This window comes from Lissotriton vulgaris, chromosome 5 (genome assembly GCF_964263255.1).
Source record: "Lissotriton vulgaris chromosome 5, aLisVul1.2, whole genome shotgun sequence".
Classification (NCBI taxonomy): Eukaryota; Metazoa; Chordata; class Amphibia; order Caudata; family Salamandridae; genus Lissotriton; species Lissotriton vulgaris.
In genome coordinates, this window is record NC_141693.1 from 1,634,111,652 (window position 1) to 1,634,128,990 (window position 17,339).

The window sequence follows — 17,339 nt, forward strand, 5'->3', positions numbered from 1 at the left end:
TTTTGCGCCCCCCAGCGCAATGCGTGGTAACAACTTTCGTTGTTACGACCGCGTTGTAAAAGTAGGTCGTGGTAACGCGCGCGTTCTAACGTCATACATCCCAGAGCCAGTATTAGTGCTTTTAATTCAGCCAGGTGTGCCGTGCAGTCTCCAAGAGACTGTGGTTTGTGCAGTGCGGATGAAACTTTCCATCCTGCATACGTCCTTTAACGATTGCACATGTGGTGTTGTATTGCTGTTTCATCCCTATTGTCGGTTGAGCAGAACCATCAGTGTAAATAATGTATTCATACTGATCCAGAGGCATTATTTCATTCGGTAGAGGATATTCTTATTCGTATTTCATGAATGCTTGTGTTTTTAGCTGCAACAGATGTAGAATTTGGGTTGTACCCTTATTCTACATCTGTTGCAGTGAGGGAATTAGCCCATTGTATCCATCTTGGATGTAAGGCTTTAGCATTAGGAATGCTTGACTTTGTCTCAGCCTCTATGGTTTGAACTGGGATAACAACCATTACATGTTTCCCTTGAGCCAAGTCTCTTTTTCTAACTATAGCAGTCTCTACTGCTGTTATCATTTTTTCAGTTGATGCAAGACGCATTTCAGCATTTGTGTACAAATGTGATTGATATGCTATTGGTACTGTTTCTCCTTCATTATATGTTAGATAGGTGTACCCAGATTGACCCGCAACTACACGGAACACTAGGTTGTGTACGTTTATGTGTGTCTGTAAGTGTTTTGAAACTATCATGTCAGCTTGTAAGGAACAAAGAGTATCTGTGTGTTCCTGTGTCCACTGTCTAACTGAAAAGTCAGATTTTATTAAACCGTAGAAAGGTTTTACTCTTTCTGCATAATTCCAAATGTATGTTCTGCCAAAATTCAGGAATCCCAGGATTAATTGTAAAAAATTTTATGACTTTGGAGGTTGGAGCAGCACACACTTTTGTAAAAGTTTTCTGCTAGACTTTTCCCTTCACTTGAAAGCTCATATCCTAGAAAAAGGACACTAAGGTGGGCTATTTTTCATTTTTTAAATTTGAATTTGTAACCCTCAGAGGCAAATCCCCAAATTATGGTATTCACTCTGTTCACGTTTTCCTCCAGGTTATCGTCCGTTAGATAAATATCATCTACATGGATCAATGCCTCTCCATCCAAATTTTAAAATAATTCAGTTACTCTGGCTAAAAATAACCCCGGACTGTTCTTATACAGAGTCGATAAAATTGCCGCTGTGATCCTAGCGCTGAGAATACTGTGAAATATCTGCTCTAAGGTGCTATATTTTGGCAAAAAAATACATTTGAGATATCTATTGTTTTGTATTTTTTCCCCACAATGTTGTTCATTACTGCGGCACTGTGTGCATTTTGAACAGCAAATGTCTTAGTGCAAGTGTTTAAATGTCTGTAACCTAAAACTAAACAATAGGAATTGTCTGGTATTTGAGAGGTGCAAGTTTCAATCACCCCTTGAAATTCAAGTTGATCTAAGATCTCCCTAACTTATTGTTTAGCTTCCAGCTGTCTTTATGCAGATGGAGTATTTTTTGATGGAATTATGTGGTGGGTTGAATCTTCATCCCATCCAACATGGTTTTTCTATAATGCTTGGGCTTGAGCTACCTACCACTTCCGTGCATATGTATATTTTAAATATTTGGAAACAAGGTCGGAGAATGCTGGTAAACATACTGTTTCTCCCCTTGGGCAATCCATGACGAATGCTGGCGGCCAATCTTGCTCAGCTAACAAAATGTCATAATCAAATGTCAGGTTCTCCCAAAAGAGACCTCTAACTGTCCTGCATTTGACCCCCTCCATCTGGAGTGTTATTTCATATAATTTATGTGGGACACTTACCCTAGTATCAGGTGTTTCCCCTGTGAGAAAATCATTCAAGCCCGTTGTCACCAGAAATTTCATCAGGTTCTGGCAAGCTATTGTTACTTCTGCTGTACTGTCTAGCATCGTCATGTTATATTTCATATCAGTACCCTTATTTAGATCTAGGGAACATTGTGCACTTTCCCTACATCGCCTCCTTGTCAGTTCATAGGAAAAAGCCTTATAAAGGCATAACTCCAGACTGCCTTGTATAGACATAAAGCCTTATAAGGATTGTAGCCTTTTATGGACTAAGCCTTTCAGCTCGTTCCATGCCGAGGGTGGGTTTTTCCCAATCGATATAACTAAGACGTCATCCTTAGCACATATGAATAATTTATGAGTACTCTACAGGAGGTCCACTTCACCTATCCCATCGACGAACAAGGTTTAATCCCTAATGTCATCCTCATACTAAACAATGGGGAACATACGCAAATAGACTGTATAAATACCGCACCTCTTGCTATCAGAAAGAAGGACGGAACTGAGAGTTTAAGGCCGACACACTGACCAGAGATGCTGCAGCTCCAGCTGACAGTGGTCTGACGATCCCTTGCGGGGTGTCCAGCACAAGTCCAGGACAAAGTCCCAAACTTTCACTATTCAGGTATGGGGTTTGGACTAATATCTAGTGGGATTCGTGGCTCTTAGACTTAGGCTCTTTCGCACCTACTCACATGCTAGGAACACTTAGGTACATCTAGACAGGCATCTTAGGAGTACGCATTTTTTTCATGAATGCATCCTATATTCATGTATCGGTTCATGAATATTGCAAAATGGTAGAACAATACTAATTCTTTCTTTTCACTGTACTGCTGGTTCTATATCTCTGCTACTGTATTACAATTGTCGCAGCACACTTATTTTACATAAGAAGAACTCCGGTACAATAAATTCTTATTGTAAACACGCTTGACTGTTTCTTCTGTGTCTCTCTTAGAGCAAAACAAGCAAGCATGAGTGACTGGGTGAAAAGTAGTATATTGTTTCTACGAGTCTGAGATTATTATGTTCTGAAGTTGCACAGACTAATCTCTCTGATAACAGGAGATTCTAGTAGCACTGCGAGCTAGCTAATGTAAAAACATATATCATCGAGCGTCCGTGATTTATGTCAGACGGTGCTAGGCTCTCCGAGATTAAGCAGCGAAATCCTTTCGATTGTCCGACTCGGATTGACCTTCCGGCTTTCCATACCAGGGTGTGACAATTTTGCCTCCTGTGAGTCAAGAACCCCCTTGTCCCCCCTCCTCTGTCTTGATAAAGACCCGCCGTGACCACCAATCGGGGCACACTAGGGTCGAAACGTCGACGCACAATACTGGTCAAGATATCTCCAGGAACGGGCATAGTAACCATCTGTCTCCTTGGAGCATTAACTGAGAACTCTGACTGCCAAATCAAAATTGTTCCTCCTTTCCCTGTGTATAATTCTGTATATAATTGTAAATAAGTGGCACTCAATTTATTGCACCATTCACTTTGCTCACTTATAGTGACTTTTCACATGTTCTTAGAATTTGTATAAACTAAAATGGAATGAAGTAATTCCGGTGTTTTACAAATGTGACGTTGTTTCCTATATAAATGCCTTGAACTACATTTGTTTTCAGAGAGGGTTTTTTCCAATTTAATTGAACTTGAATTATTACATTGTGTTCTGAGCTAACCTAGCCTTTTCCTAAAAGCAATTTATTCGGTCACCCGACAGAACAATTCTTGTTTTTAACCAATGTAAAAACATAGGCTGACATATTCGGTGGGGGTGTACAGACTCAGTTTGCCATCAAGCCCACATTATATGTTATCCGTAAACAGCGTAGGTCCTGCATGAAAGGGTACTATCCGAACTACACTACAGTCAGAGCCCATTCCCCGTTCAATAGCCGAATCCTCAGAATTCTGGGCATGTCTGATCTTTAGACCTTCAACCTTCTTCTTTTTGAACTGTTTATCTTGTTTTTTGGAAGTATTGTCTTGAGCGTTCTGCTTGTCTCTGGACTTGTACGCTCTTCTTGTCTGTCTGACCGTCCTTCCATTTCAGAGTTTTTTGATGAACCCTGAAAGGAACGAGAGGAAAGTATATCAGTATTCTGATACCTGTCAGGTTTCCTAATATTATCCCTATTCCTAAGGTTATACCTCTTTTCGGAGGGCTCATGTGGAGGAGATCTACCGCTGGACTGAGATCTGTTTTCTTTAACTTTTGGATTTTTTTTATTGTCCCACTTCTTTTTAGAAGAAGTAGGTGTCTGCTTGAATGTCTCCTTCTTGGAACTACCCATCAGTTATGGTTTTAGTGCTTTTCCATCCAAACTGCCCCAGCCTAATTCTGCATACACAGCTTCAATGATTTTGGGTACTTTGTGCTCCTTTTGTGAAGGACTGAAATCCCTTAGGCATTGGCGGATATCCACTGATGCTTCCTCCCCTTTAATATTTGCTAAGATTATTGCTGATACCTGGGCATCGTTACCTAGTAACTTCATCCCTAAGTTCAGAGCAGGTTCTGCTCCATACTCGTTTTGTATTTGTCTTAATACATCTGGTATTACGGCTAATGACGGGATGCCATGTGTTTTGCTAGATATGGCAGCGGAAACTGTTCCACACGAGGTACAATCCTCTATCTGTGGTGTTATCCCTATGGGCAAGCAGATTGTCAGCATTCTGTGTTTGGAAATACTTCTTCTAGCGGTGTTATTTTCTGAGGTACCCAGATTGGCATTTGTTCACGTTTTGCGGGCATCTTACCCAGTACTGCATGTAATGTTTGTTGTGTTTTGAACGTGAGCTGTTATTGTTGTTACCATCACTGGCTGGGCTGTAAGTGTCCTCATGACAAATTGCGTCTTGTTTCAGTTAAGTTTTATTCATTCTTTGTGAAGTATGAGTAAGTCTGGTCCTGGCATTGTTTCGATATCAGGATGTAGTGTGTAGGTTGATAATATTGGCCATGTTGTGCCTTCTCTTCCTAGCAGACCAAGTCTTACTTTACCTCTTGTATGGGGTAGGGTGCCTTTAAACCAGTATAAGTGTCTCTGGTACGAGAGTGGAACCTCAATGTCCTCATATGGACAGTATTTCGCTGGTGTTTCACCTTCTGCGCAGAACTGAAATGTTTTTGTTCTTGCATTTGCTGCTGAGAAAGTAACCCACAAATAAAATACAGATCGACTATTAGGTCTAGTGTGACGGTATGCCATGTGTATGGTGGGGTGGGTAAGGGTTGCACCAACCCTTTGGGAGCTTGCAGGTCCGGTTTTCCCCTTGCGTAGATCTCACATGTGGCTACATACTGATGCACATCTTTTATCACGTTTGGCCACCAAAAACGTAGTCTCACCAAATCTTCAGTTTTTGAAATGCCTTTATGACCTGCCAGAATGCTATTGTGACTCTCCTTCTAGGCCTCTTGCTGCATTTCGGGCATGGGCAAATAGAGTGCTCCATTGTGATACGGTAAACCTTCTCGAATCTCTCATCTCGAATCTTCTTCAACCCAATTCTTCATTTCCTCCAAGGTCATTAAACTCTGATTCTTTTCTTCCAGAGATTCCTGCAAAACTGCTCCAATCACCCTCTCTGCAGTATAATCTACTGATTGTTGACCTCTTCCAAAACTCCTTCTGTACGCAATCTGGATAAGGCATCTGCCTTACTATTTTGCGAGCCTGATCGTTAAGTAATGACGAAGTAATAGTCAGCAAAATACAATGACCAACGTAATTGCCTAGGTGTTAACGTTCTGGCTGGCTTCAAAAATTTCAAATTCCGATGATCAGTATAGACAGTGACCACATGTCTGGCTCCCATCAAATAATGTCTCCAGTCTTTAAAAGCATATTTGATGGCCTATAATCCTTCTCCGTGATTGTATAGTTGACTTCAGCCGCAGTCAATTTTATAGAACTAAAGGCCACTGGGTGTAGTTGTTCTGTAGTCTTATGTATTTGAGATAACACTCCTCCCAATGCCAGGTTGGAAGCATCCGTTTCCACAAAGAAAGGCTCAGACGGATCTGGATGAAGTAAAATTAGCGCTGATGTGAAATACCTATTTAGCTGAGTAAACACCTCTTCTGCTTCTTTAGTCCATTCGAAACTAACACCTTTCTTCAATAGTCTGGTCAAAGGAATCAATTTTTTGGAAAAATTTTGAATAAATCTACAGAAATGAGCAAATCCTATGAAACTCTGGATTTCTTTCACAAACTTAGGAGACTCCCATTCAGTCTTGTGTTCATTAATTGTTATTCCGCTTGGTGAAAGTACAAATCTCAGAAACTCCACTCTAGAGACATTAAATGCACATTTCTCTAATTTGACAAACAGACTGTTTTCTCGTAGTTTCTGCAACACCTTCTTAACATGTTCTTCTACAGTGTTGGAGTAAATTAGAATGTCATCTATATAAGCTATTGCATTCTGGTCATTGAACTCCTTCAACACGTCATTAATAAAATGCTAAAAGGCTGCTGGGGCATTGCATAAACCATACAGCATTACTTGATATTCGAAAAGCCCATGCTTGGTTCTGAATGCCATTTTCCATTAGTCACCTTCACGAATCCTGACAAGATGGTATGCCCCTCTCAGATCCAACTTGGTGTGGACTCTTGCTCCTTTCACCTGGTCTAATAGCACAAATATTAAGGGCAAAAGGTGTTGATTTTTAATGGTTATTCGATTGATTGAGTGTACTATAATCGATGCAAGGTCTCAACTCTCCACTCTTCTTTGGAATTGAAAAAAAGTGGGGATGAGACTGGTGATTGGGACGACCTGATGAATCCATTTTTAAGATACTTTTGTATATACTCCTTCAGATGTTCATCCTCTCGTTCTGTCAAGGCATAGATTCTGCTGCATGGGAGATTGGATACTAGTTGCAAATCAATTTTACAATCGAATTCTCTGTGCGGAGGAAACCTTTCGGCCTCCACTTCATTGAAAACATCTTGAAATTTGTGATACTCTTCAGGTAATTTTGTTGTATTTATCACACAAATTATATTTTCTCATTCACTTAAGTGGAATGCTGGCGTCTTTTCAGGGTCTCGCTGACATCCTCTATGACAATTTTCTTTACAGTATATTGAATCCATGGCTATTGATCGAGCTCTCGAATCTATGGTAGGATTATGTTCTGTAAGCCATGGTAACCTCAGTATTAATTGAAATTGCGGAGCATCAATTAAGTTGAATTGCAATGTTTTAAGATGTCCATCTTCCAATTCCCACTCCACTGGATGACTCACAATGGGTCCCGACGATAGATTCGTCTCATCAACGGTTCGGACTGCTTCACTTCTTTCTTGCTTGATTGCCCACAAATCAATCTTATCAGTGAACTTTAAATCATAAAAATTGCCCGTAGTCCCTGAATCAATAATCACAGTTACCTGCTTCAATATTTTTTGTCTGAACCGTAATGTCATCATGAAAACTAGATGTGGAGAAGCTGACTGCAAGGTATTTGCCAAAGTATGAGCTTCTGGAGTTGTCTTTGATTACACAACCACCAGTCCAACTCCATTTTCTGGTGGTGCAAGGTGTTTTCCGTCGGTGTTTGCTTGGGTTTCTTAAGACAATTACGAACAAAGTGCCAACTACCTCCACAATAGAGGCATTGCTTGTTAGCTCTTTGTTTCTCTTTCTCTTCCTTCGAAAGGGGCCTCAAATTGTTCCAATTTGCATGGGTTCACCTCCATGAGCTGAATCTGTCTCCTTGCTTCCTTCACTTCTGGCTCCATCAAACCTTGGCACACTGGGACGATAATCTCTTCTTATTTCTCCTTTTCTTTCGCTTTAGCGAAAGTCAATATCTAAAACCAGATCAATTAGTGCTGAAATCTCTGTGGGTCTATTGGGCACCTGTGCCAAGGCATCTTTCAATATGTCCTTTAAGCCTCAATAAAACTCTGCTGCTCGTTTGTTCTCTACCCATTCCGTTCCTACTACCAACTTATTGAGCCGTGCCAAATAAGCTACCAGATCATGACCGCCCAGTTTAATCTCCAATAACTCATTATCCGTGGCTTGAGAGACCCTTAGTCATTCAAATATTCGAAGAAATTCTTTTTTGAACTCATCTAAATCGTATAAGATTTGATCATTTCTGGTCAACAAAGGCATAGACCAAGACGTTGCTTCCCCACTTAAGTACGACAGTATAAATGCCACTCGAGACTGCGTATCGGGGAAAACTGCCGGACGACACAAAGTGCAAAGTACATTGTGTCAAGAATACCTGAGCCTTCTGGGGGTCTCGACTAGAGCACTCTGGTGGTGCCAAAGTAATTACTGGGGCCAGGGAATAAATAACTTGTGTTGTTATCTTAGCTTGAGGAACTGATGCATCACTGGGATTTCCTTCTGGAAAGGCGGAATGTTTAAAACTGGGGCGGGATACCAAACTACTCACTTTTAAGGTCAAATCTGTGGTTTCTATTTTAAGCTCTCTATTCTCTTCCCTGACTGAAATTAATTCCCTTTGTATTCCTTCCAGTATTTCTCCTAATTTCTTTAAATCCAAACCTTCTGCCATTCTGCTCAGGTGCTAAGTATGATGTAGGCACTTCACTCTGTCAGGAAGATGCTCTTCTCTCATGCACAGGAGCAGAATGTCGCAAGTTCCCAATGCCTCGCCGAGATTTCTCAGCAACACGCATATAGTAGCATGTATGCCAACCAAACCTCTGGGAGGGAAAGGGGATGGGAAAGAGAAGAGATAGCCACACCGCGTCTTACTCCGTATTCAGCTTCAGACATTTTCCTTCTTGTGTCTTCTTCAGGCTTGTACGAGTAGATATTTTACTGTAATAGAAATAACACTATTTAACTCGAAAAGCTCCCTTTTGTTTGTTAATATAATGGGCAATATACTACACTCTTTGTTCACCTACCCCGTCTTGATGTGACCAACGCCTCTCTTTTTTTGTGGATTTTCTTATATACTGTGAGCTGTAACTAGATATTATATAGTTAGTAAATTGTTTATTCTCTACTCAGTGTCTCTTGCTAAAACTCTATTCTTATATTATTTTGTCTGCAGATTTCTCACCTATCTTGCTACAGCTGCGGCTTATATATGGATTCTGTATTTGGTAAGTATTTATTATGTTTGGGTATCTTTCACCTTAACTTGGTTTGACTTGTGCTTCTTTGTAGTTGTCTTCTGAAACTGAAACTGAATGCTATACTAGAGTTATATCTGACTCTAATAACTAAATTACTGAGAACCTGTATCTTCAACTAAAAATACATTGACTTCTAGCTACAAGCCACTCAACTCTTCATGACTTGCGCTGTCATAGAAATTCTTTTACTGTAATGGAGTGAGATAAAAAGGTACATGCTACAAGCCCGACATTTCTTTTTGGACTTGTGCTGACTCTTAAGTTCTTTCATTCGGAGAGTAGCAGTTAACCCATGCGCATGCTCAATGCTCCTACAATTAAACTAAAAGCGCATGCCTCCCACACAGCATCTCCTCAACAAACATGTGCATGCTCCTCGAACTGTAAATAATTCAGAACAGTCTTACTGGTTTTCCGTGAACTCCTCCTGACACAAACTCGGCTAAGGTAATTTTAATGTGAACACGCGACAAAGTTTTCCCTAACAACTTTGCGGTGCATTACTGCCAAACGTTCTTCCTTCCTCAAGGTTCAGATCAAGTGCGCCACAGAACCGGCGCTTCACCTGGATCATGGTGATTGCGATCAAGGGCTACAGTGCTAACTTGCCTGGCGGCCTTTTTAGCGTTACCCTTTGTTGGCAATTTGTACTCTTCTTTTGCCTTCTTGATCTTCCCACATAATTTCATTATGACAGATCTTATTGAAAGTCTTTTTCCGACTTGAGGCTTGACAATCCTGACACAGTGCAACTAGAATTCCCTCTTACCAAGGACCATATAGTTCTTGGGAACCATCGAACATGGCAACCCTGATTCCTCAGGACAGTGGAAAGAATATACTACCTTTCACTCAGTCACTAGGGATTACTTACTCTGTATCAGAGAGATACACAGAATAAACAGGCTGGGCGTTTTGAATAAGCATTTATTGAACAGTTGTTATTCTGGCGTAGACTAGATATGCTGCAACAACCGTTAGACAGTATAAGATAAAAATGATTAGCAGTACTAAAAAGGTAAATGGATCGAATAGTTCTATCATCTTACTATAATCATAAATACGTTCAAGTATATAAAACACATGATAAAAAGATGCGTACTCCTATGATGCCTCCCGTACTAGATATACCTAAGTGTACCTAGCATGGGTGTAGGTGTTAAGCCAAGAATCCCTCTAGGATTTAGTCAGCCCCATTACCTGAAATGTGAGACTGTGGGACCCCAATCTGGTCTCAAGCTGGACAACCCGGGAGGAATGTTACACCACTATGAGCAGGAGTGTCTGCATGCAGGAACCTCAGCGTCTCTGGCCAGTGTCTCTGTCTCCTTTGTCTAACTTAGCAAGATGTGATGTATATATACCCATAGGTCTCCCCTGGGGTCCTACCTTGCTGTATTACTATGTCGGCCTAAAGATGATATCAGGAATTAACTTTATGCATAGATTTTATAGAGGAGTTGGTAGTCCTGCTTTGCTCCCAAGAATCCTCAAGTATAACGTATGAGATTTCGAACTAGGGAAAACCTGCGTTCTGAATGCAGTGCAATATCTAGGTAAAAGGTCAGTCCCAGTAAACCATGACAAGTGTAACGCAGGCAGGAATATAGGTGAAGGGTAATGAGATTACAGAGGCCTATATTATGGTACCGATATGGAATATAACACCTCATAATAACATGAAGGGACTTCTGGCATATGGGAAGAATTAGAGTTAAAATCAAGTCCCCTCTGCAGCCCGTGGGTGGCCTGCCTCCAAGAAAACCAAGCTCTTGGAACATCTGTGTGCAGGTCAGGTGCGAGTGAGGCATGGGCAGTGTTCAGAAGAGACAAGAAGATGTTCAAGTCTGCAAACTTGGCTGAGCTGCTTGTGCGTGCTATGCAGAGAGAAATTGGGACTCCCTAAAAAAAGCGAGTTGAAGGTCAGGGAGAAGAGGGGAAAAAAGCAGAACACACTATAAAAGCTCCCTTATGACCTATATTTCTTTTATCTGATTCACAATGAATTCAAGATGGGCCGCAACAAGTATCACATACTACAAATACATCATTGTAATCTGTAAATGTGTTTACTTTTTTTTTACCAACCAAAGGTGTTTCAACGGCTAGACCTCAAGATCATTCAAAAGCCTTTGAAATTGTCCGTTGCTGTTGGTTAAACTGGCAACCTTCTTCCAGGAGACAACCAAATCACTTTTTGAGGCAATAGCAATAGGTGTCCTGTTTTGATGGCAGTATCTTTAATAGAAAGAAGATACCCAATGCCGGTTAAAAGAAGAAGACCATTCATTAACTCAATAGCATACAAGAGTGTGTACTCGTGTTCCCAACAGTGACATACCTGTAGTCCCAGAGGTGAAAATATACAGAGCAGTAGATGAAAAAGTCACACTTGACCGCAAAGAATCCGACAAAGGTTGCTCAGAGGAGGCTTTTACTTTTTCTAGGAAACATTCCGCTGTTTGGGTAGACGACCCTGTTCTCACAAAGATGATCTGTACATTGCCACTCAGACTTGTTTTTATATCTTCCACCGCAGCTTTCAAATCTGCTCAGAAAACAAACCAAACAGAACAACAGAATGAATCACTGGCGTTGATGCTGAAAAATGCATATTTACAGTAATGATTCCCTTCAAACATCTATTACAGAATACATGCAATATCACCAATTTAAGTTTTATATGCGAAGGAAGGGCATGGCATTTCCTAAATACTGCAAATGAGTGTGAATCATCAGTGCTCAGGTGACAGGAAACATGAAGTAGACGTATTCCTTTTTTCACATTATTTAAATATTCAATTCATAAAACATGTTGTTCAAGCTCTTTGGGAGGTTATTCTCTCATTCCCTTCTTTAAAATGCATAAACAAAGAATATTACATGTGATTTCTAACGAGTTTTTAGGCTTGCATTCATATGAAAACGTATTTCTCCTGAAAGGTTCTTGTTGTAGATGACTTTCCAGATTGTAAACATGTGCTTTGTAGGAGCGACAGTGCTTGACCATCTCAGGTTTGGTTTCAATCTTATAACAAGGAGTAAGGCATCGTCAGTTGAACTTATGGTAGAGATTTGTACATCTACCAGTGGTTACTGACCATTATTATGACAAAGATCTGAATGGATGTGAGAGACTGAGGGACTCCTCTGGAAACACGTTTGTAAACTTGTTATAAAACATCAGTGTTGTACCTTGGATCATATCCTTGTTAGCTGCTCAGCCAGAATGAATGTGATGTCTGCGTAGAATGTTGGAGTGTTTGATGACAGAGTGAGTAGAATGTGAGTGTGCTGGTTGTGTGTGGAGAATGACAGTTGAAGAGAGTGGGCTGAGCAGTAACCATCCTGTTCCTGGTGGGGTTTTCTCCTGTTTATCCTGTTACCATCTTACTTGAATAAAGGAGCTTCAAGAAACTACATGACTATCTATCTTCATTCACAACAAACAGCATGTTTTCAGAGTGTCTGCGTGTTCTGTATTGAGTGCCTGTACCGTGCAGAGACAGCCCCTGCTACAAACAAAAGTGGTACAACTTTCACAAACACAGATCTATGACCCCATCCATGAGAGATCAACACCAGTGGAGCTTTCTTTCTGCTCATCTAGCCAAGGAAGTGAGCTGGGACCCTGAACTCAGGTCCAGGACGACACAAGACACAGGACAATATCAGTTATAGTGGACTTCCTGGTACCCTCTGAAAAGTAGAAGAGTTCCCATGGACCCAACCGATGCCCCCCTGGAGGAGGGTGCAGGCGGTCACTGTGCAGACCTGCTGGGAGATCTCTGTCTCTCATGGAAATACAGACCCAATGCCTCCTGGGTTGTGAAAGATTAACCAGCTGATTCAATCAGTTGCTATGTCTTTCACTAATGTGCTGCCCCCAAGGCCCTTGGCTAGTAGGGTGCACTGTTCCTGTTTGTGCCGGAAATACTGGCTGCTGCATCACTGTGCTTGTGCAGGGGCCGTAGTACTGGGCATTTGTGTGCCCGTTTTCTGTGCTCAAGGACAGTTTCCTAATAGAGAATAGGCTGCAGATGCTCAAGCGGCTCCACGTGGCTCCATTTGTAATACAGATAGTGCTGGTGCACACGTAGCCCCGTCATCTCCTAAATGAACCTTACCTCGTTTATATGGGGGCGTGGCAGCATGTAAATGAGGAAAACACTGTACCTCTGCACCCGCCCCATATTATGGATGCAGTCGCAGGGGTAAGGAGGGCGTCTGATTGTGCTCACAGGGAGATGTGCGCAGTCAGTGTGCCCGTCTGGAGGGCGGGATAATGAACTGAATTTACACAGTGCTTTCGAAATACTGTGTTAAATGGATTGTCTTTACATACTGCAAGGGCATAAAACAGGGGATCGGCTCTGTGTTGCCATTACATGGTGCTATATTGTAAATTACTTGTTATTAGTGTTAAAGAAATGTGAAGCGGCTTAGTTTAATCAACATTTTTGGGTAACAAAGGTCTTTAGTACATTTAACGTGGCTCACAGTCTATCTGAAAGAAAGTAGTGCTTAATCTGTCCTCTCCAATACTGTCTTATTGGTGTTATTAATGGAATGAACTGTCAGCTATAGTTTAATAGTCAATGTTCACACTGTGTATATGCTTTTTTCTAGTAACAGATTGGACAAACACACACAACTATATTGAGAATCCCTTTGTTGGTGCTAACAGTTTATGTAAGCCTGATTCATCTGAAATTAACTATCAACTGCTCATGAGAAAATTCATTAATCTCTATTTACTGCAAAAAGAAAACATCCAGAGAACAGCTGTACTCTTCCTTTTTTCAACTTTGTTGAGTACAGGATATCCTATGGTACAAGGGGCACCGAATGTGTCCTGGTACGGCAGCCTGATTAAGTCATAGAGGAAATATAGCTGTACCATTTGTGGGTAGGTTGTTACTTTCCTGTCTGTGAATCAAGCAGTGAAGATAATTCCCTTTCTTTTATGTGTATGGACATGTATATGTCTCTGATTGCAGACATATATCTACAGCAGCTGCCCAGACAACTTAAAACTCATATATCAGAATAACCCAGTGAGGCTTGTTTGTCAGAATACCATCTGGAGAATTATCAAGATAAAACTATTGTCCTATTTGATGTAGAATTGCTATTACCTCAACTGGGGTGATAGTTATGTAAATAATATTTAGGACATGATATTTATACCAGACAATATGCTGATAAATATATTATAGTACAATACACCAGTGCTTGAAGCCTTATTACTCTTGACTAACAAAATATATTAACTGAACATGAACGTTTACATTTGTTCTTTTCTTCTAATGCTTGTAGTCTACTTGCTATGATGACTATATACATATGTTTTGCGTAGGACAGTTAGTAGTTAAGCAGGATACCAGTGAAATCAAAATTAATGTTACTTGGCTAGGTAGGAGCCTGTATCTAAATACACGTAATGGCTCCAAGGGACATTCAACAAGGCTAGGGCAAAAAGGATGGTTCTTAAAAATACCTACATGTTGGTGTGAAGATCACCCTTTCATTGTTTCTGATACAAAGAGGTCAAATCTTGACAGTCTCAGATGCCAAATGCCTGAGACACTAGCCATGCATGGTAAACTACAGGTATATGAACAGTAGGGAGTTCTACAGACAATTGCTAGCATGAATGCTGGTTATTTGTTGAAGACCTCCATACATTGAAAGTGATAGTCATGAAAATGTATTTGTTGAATGTATGGAAGAATGACATCCACTGGCCAATAACATTGAGCAGCTCAACTGAGTGTATTAGTCAACTATCCACAATTTGCCTATACCTGAGATTTTGCCACAGGTGCTATGGTGTAGGGGCATTTTCACAGGTCATGAGTTTTACTAATGGTGGTAAAACTGCTGTATATGTTCCATGATCATCAGGGCCCAATACCACCACTGCATAGTTTTGGAAAACCAGATGGAAAAAAGATTTGTTTTTTTCGAGAAACAAACAGATAAAGTTTCCATAAACAGAGAATTATTATTCTGTAGTGATGCTGCTTTGGTGGCAGCTGCAGTAGGGTACTTTTACTAGTAGGGCCTTTCACCGTAAAAAGATCTAGGTTATTCTCACAATGGATCAGATATTTATATAGCTACTAGTAGGTGTATTGAAGGGATGCCATATGTGAGGAGTAATATATCATGAACTCAGAAGATCTAACCCTTCATTCACCACAGATACATTGAGATTATAGGGTACAGAGGAATAGAGGAAAATTAAGCGTGTTCGAGGTCATTCAAATATGCTTTGCAGTAAATTGTAATTTCAGTGTCACTTCAGGATTTAATTTGGGGACCTGTGCATTCAGAAGGAAATTTCACCGGAATTCAACTCTAATCTTGTGGGGCTGTAAGAAGTTTCATGGATGTTCCCATATTTGGCTGTTCTAAATTCAAAATGGACCATGGGCCATGCCCTTTTGTTATCTGCATGCCAACAGCAGTGCTTTGGGACCATTCCTTCAGCCCACTGGCGTGGTATGGAAGAGGGAGGAACAGTTCATTAGGTTGTAAGTTAAAGTGTGAGACTATGAAAGTTAAAATACTTTAAATCTATGCTAGCAGACCACTTTGAAGAAAAAATCGATACCATAAACATACCATATACATAAATATCACATTCTTCCCACTCCTTCCTCCCTCTGCCAATTGCCCCGCTGTCATTAACCCCACAACTCACCTTTTATGTGCCCTGGAATACTTTGAATCCATCACCTCGAAAATTGTGCTAAAAACTATGTTCATAATCAAATCTGGATCTTCTTCAGACCCTGTTCATCCTAATATCATCAGTCTTTCTCTGAACACAGCGGATGTACCTCTGGCCTGGAAATCTGGACAGGTGATGCTTATCCTCAAAAAATCGAAAGCAGATCCTCTACAAACCACTAATTAAAGACCCAATTCCATTCTTCCATATTTCAGCAAAAATATAGAATGTATAGTGAATCAACAACTATCGAGCTATTTAGACTCCAATTTCATCCTAGATATTTCTCAGTCTCGCTAAAGATCATCTCATAGTACAGAAACCGGTCTAATAGTAGTCATAGATGACATTTGACTCTCCTTCGATGATGGCTATCCAGCCACGCTAGTACTACTTGATCAGTTCGCCGCCTTTGACACCATCTCACACTTGATCATGGTCCAAAAGACTATCTGAGATTGGTGTCACTGGCAAATAATTGGGGTAGCTACATAACTTTCTTAAGAATCCCACACAGACGGTAAACCTAGGACCATTCAAATCATGTGCCATGTCAGCAGACAAGGGGGTACAACAGGTCTCATCCTTGAGCCCCATGCTTTTTAATACCTACGGCTAGAGTCTTAAGATCATGCGGTTTGGAGATCATCTCATGCGCAGATGACAAGCAGCTGTACTTATCAACTGGGCCTTATCCCAAACTCACAAAAACTAAATTCGGAGACTGTATGAGGAAAATTGCCTCCTGGATGTCTCAAAACTGCCTGCAGCTAAACAGCAGAAAAGCAGATTTTACTGCTACATAACGCCTATTCTTACTGGACAGACAATTGGTGGCTGCCTGAATTTGGTGCTCCACCACAGCCGAAAAAGATTGTAAAAAAGCTAAGCATCCTGATAGATGATAACCTCTTGATGAAAGAGCAGGTGAGGGGCCTACTTCAGAACCATGCAAATGCGCAGGAAGGCTTTTCAATGGCTACCTCTCCACACTAGGAAGACTTTCACAGAGTACTTGGTAGTCAGCAGCTTGGATTATGAAACTCCCTCTTGGTTGTAGCAAACGAAATCCTCTTATCAAAGCTTAAGGTAGTCCAGGATACAGAAGCATGACTTGTTTGTAGACTGCTCCCCGCACTCCCTCAGAGCCCACCCTCAGCCCCAAACAGGAAGTGCAACATCTTCAAGCTGTTATGTTTGGTACATAAATCCCTCCCGTGGAAATGCCCTGCCTACCTCCAAAACAAACTTCCCCCATATCATTCAATAAGAAATTTGAGTTCCAAAGACCAGCACCTGCTCTGCCCCCCCCCCCCCCATCTTCATACAGTCAAACATGGCAGGGGCTCTTTCTCCTACATTGGCTCTCATCACTGAAACAAACTCTACCAGCACATTTGCGATTGTTCGGAATTTGTCCATTTAAAAACCCTTTTTAAAACTTGGCTATTTTTTCCTCCTGTTTCCCTTTTTAGGTATCGCCTGTCAATGCGCATGCGCATCGAGCTTGCGAGACTATGGGGGCTTAAACACTCTTTAACCAACTTGCAAGGAATC

General features: G+C 41.0%; 1 protein-coding gene across 1 annotated transcript in view; it reads right to left on the reverse strand.

Annotated features, from left to right (window-relative positions):
- The window catches only part of LOC147716878 (long-chain fatty acid transport protein 2-like), a 378,574-nt gene that overhangs the window by 313,344 nt on the left and 47,891 nt on the right, over positions 1 to 17,339 (reverse strand). Inside the window, exon 2 of the mRNA XM_086923779.1 lies at positions 11,385 to 11,591. Coding sequence (XP_086779905.1) covers positions 11,385 to 11,591 — 207 coding nt within the window. The remainder of the gene's footprint in view (positions 1 to 11,384; positions 11,592 to 17,339) is intronic.